The sequence below is a fragment of the Propithecus coquereli genome, unplaced genomic scaffold, assembly GCF_000956105.1.
Source record: "Propithecus coquereli isolate 6110/MARCELLA unplaced genomic scaffold, Pcoq_1.0 Scaffold47, whole genome shotgun sequence".
In the NCBI taxonomy this organism is placed as follows: Eukaryota; Metazoa; Chordata; class Mammalia; order Primates; family Indriidae; genus Propithecus; species Propithecus coquereli.
This window is the reverse complement of record NW_012150507.1, coordinates 4,177,178-4,180,129: the sequence shown is the minus strand read 5'-3', so window position 1 is coordinate 4,180,129 and position 2,952 is coordinate 4,177,178. Positions and strand designations below refer to the sequence as shown.

General features: G+C 36.8%; 1 protein-coding gene across 3 annotated transcripts in view; it reads right to left on the bottom strand.

Moving 5' to 3' along the window:
* Positions 1–1,494: 1,494 nt before the first annotated feature.
* FST (follistatin) overlaps positions 1,495–2,952 on the bottom strand; it is an 8,455-nt gene continuing 6,997 nt past the window's right edge. For 2 of the 3 annotated variants that reach the window (XM_012655298.1, XM_012655299.1), the window contains exon 6: positions 1,495–2,716. In XM_012655298.1, the coding sequence (XP_012510752.1) occupies positions 2,634–2,716 (83 nt within the window). In that variant the 3' untranslated portion in view covers positions 1,495–2,633. Of the gene's footprint in view, positions 2,740–2,952 lie in introns of all 3 variants that reach the window. The other variant, XM_012655300.1, reaches the window with a different exon arrangement.

The window sequence follows — 2,952 nt, the reverse complement described above, 5'->3', positions numbered from 1 at the left end:
GGTATCTAACAGGAATGATTGATGTTGACAAAGATGGAATAAAAATTTTAAATAATCTGGATGTTGTTTAAAAGGCAAGCTGTTGATTTTATCACTCCCCCTTGCCAAGACACACATTGGTGCCTGTTAAATTTGACGTTTTTACTCCGATCGTCAACTGCAGCTTTAAAGCATCTGTAGCATCCCAGGACCAAGTTACAAATCAACTCCAGGAAGGGCTGTGAAACCGTATCTGCCTAGCCCTCTTTTCTTTCCTGAAAGCCTCTCCCTAGGGGCAAGCCAGTAGCTCATCTGCACTGGAGAAGTTAGACCCTAACAATCTTCTTGTGGTTAATGGCAGCCTGTTTGTTTTCTCCACCTCTCTTTCCCCCTTCAGTGGGAACCCAGGGCTGAAAGGTTACAAAACCCAACAGTCCTCTAATCATTGTATTACATAAACTCTGTCTACCGAAGAGGCTCCTCAGCCTCCACCAAATTTCTCATTTGGTGACCACAGTTGAGAGCCAATGGTCTCTGATGATAATTTTTAATAATTATTCATATTAAAGAGGGTTTTCACAAAAAGGGGTAAACTTTTAAAAAGAACTTGGGTCGTGGTTTTTAAAAGAAAGAACATATTTATTTGTTCAGCAATGTTGGTAATATTGATTATTCTCTGTTCTTTCCCTCCCATAGTCCTGATACTCATTTCTTTTCATTTTGCATTTCTCTATATTTTTAATATACTTAGGCTTTGAATGTATAGCACGCAATGAACTGGAGACTTATGTTGACGATCTGGTTATGTATTCCTATGTGTTACAAGGACCACTGATGTACCAATGATTGATGTCCCAAACACCATTCTGAGGCTCTAACAGTGTCTAATGTAAACTGCAAAATATTGACACTTTCTCTTACTTTGAGAATATAATTATTTAATCCCCATGAACCAAGGACATCATTGTGGATTTCCACCTCCACCCCTATCTTCAGCTCACGAAGACCCAGAAGTTCAACACTTTAATGCCTATTTCTGCAGTTAATATTCTGATTTCTAGAATGTGCTTGTCAAACATTACCAGTCTGTTTTCACTTTTCCTTGTAATGTGTGCTTTTTTAAAGACTTCAACTCAACTTTGTTTAGATGAGGAAAGTAGGATATAGGATTCCCCTGGTTATGGGGATGAGCCTGCAACAAGGACGGTTAAAAAGATGGTTTTTTTAAAGAGGAAACTTTAGGCTTGGTATGTTGCAGGGAGGAACCCACATCTGTTCCCTCTGTGGTTAGTGACAGGTATATGTCACTCCTACCAAGGGGTGGCAGGACCTCACATTCGTTTATCTTTCAAACTCCACAGAGGTGAGTTGTAGCTTACCTCACTTTGGAGCTCCTATTGCCACAGCCACTTAATTGCAGTGACAACTATATTATATTCCTCAGCAAATTGTATCACATAGATTTTTACCCAAAAGCCCAAACAACTTCTTTTGCATCATCAGAAATTGAGACCATTGGCTTTTTAAAATTTTTTTATTTTTTCACTCATCATTTATTTACAAATACACATTATAACTTTTATATACACTGCACATTTACATGGTAGAAAAGTACAAAACTATATATTTAAATGAATTTATATTTAACTTGCCATGTTTGAAAATATAAAATTGCATCAGAAAAAAGTATTATGAAAAGCAAGAAACTTGAACTGATAAAGCTTTGATATAACTTTTAGTGACACATTAGTTGAAAAAGAACTAATTTAAAGATACAGCCGAGTAGCTTAAAGGAAACACCTAACAAAAGGGTGAATGTGTAGCCTTCACCTTCCTTTAGTCTCCTGACACCCACACCACTCCATTTCTTTGGATCTGTAACATTTTTAAGGTATATTACTAGAATTCTAACATTGCTATCATCTCCTCTCTCAAAAATGTCTTCATCTTAACAAGAGAGCTGGAGTAGGAGTTTCCTCAAAGATGTGTATCCTCTGTACCTTGTATTTGAGTCAGAGTTATAATGCCTTTTGGTCAGTCAAGGTTCCTTGTAAACAAAACCCGAGGGGATCATGTATGTACAGATCAGGCAGCAGAGAATCCAATAAATAAACATGACAGAAACTGACATGCAAGTTTGTTAAAAGTGGAAAAGAGTCTAACAACAGTGAAATGAAGGGAAACAGATGAGTGAGTGAATCATAAGGAATGGACTTAAATGGTTTACAAGGAAAAAAAAGCTTTTACTTTACAAGCAAGAGACCTCACAATAAATAACAACTGCTCTTCCTTTCACGAATAAATTTCTTCAAAAACAAGGTGTACAGTCAACCAGATATTTTATGTATAAATTATAAAACATGACACAGTATAAATAAATGTCTACAAGTCTCAACTATGGGCCTCATCCAGTAGACCTCACAACGACCGCCTCTCCATGTCCAATGAGTAACAAGGTGGCCTGGGAGAGAGCTTTAGGACAAAGGTCCTTTAATGTATAGTTTTCCCCCCAAATAAATAAGCATACACTTATTTACAGTATGGACAATATATTTTTTCTATTTTTTTCTTTTCTTTTTCCTTTTTCTTTCTTTTTTTCCCTTTTTTTTTTTTTTGCCCAAAGGCTATGCCAACACTGAACACTTGTGGAGGGTTTACCACTCTAGAATAGAAGATATAGGAAAGCTGTAGTCCTGGTCTTCATCTTCCTCCTCTTCCTCGGTATCTTCCGAAATGGCTAGATGGGGGAATACAGGGGAGCTGTTGTTTAAATATGGACAACAACAGCGCAGAAGCAGCTCAGTGTATGTTTTCAAAGCCCTCTGATACAGCCATATTACAGCGTTGCATTTTTATGTGACTTGCAGTGAGATGCTTTTTTTTTTTTTTTGCATCTGCTGTTATGCAATAAGTTTTAAAAAATGTTTTTAAAAACATAATCTATGAAGTCAAAAACTGCAGAAAGTTCTGAAG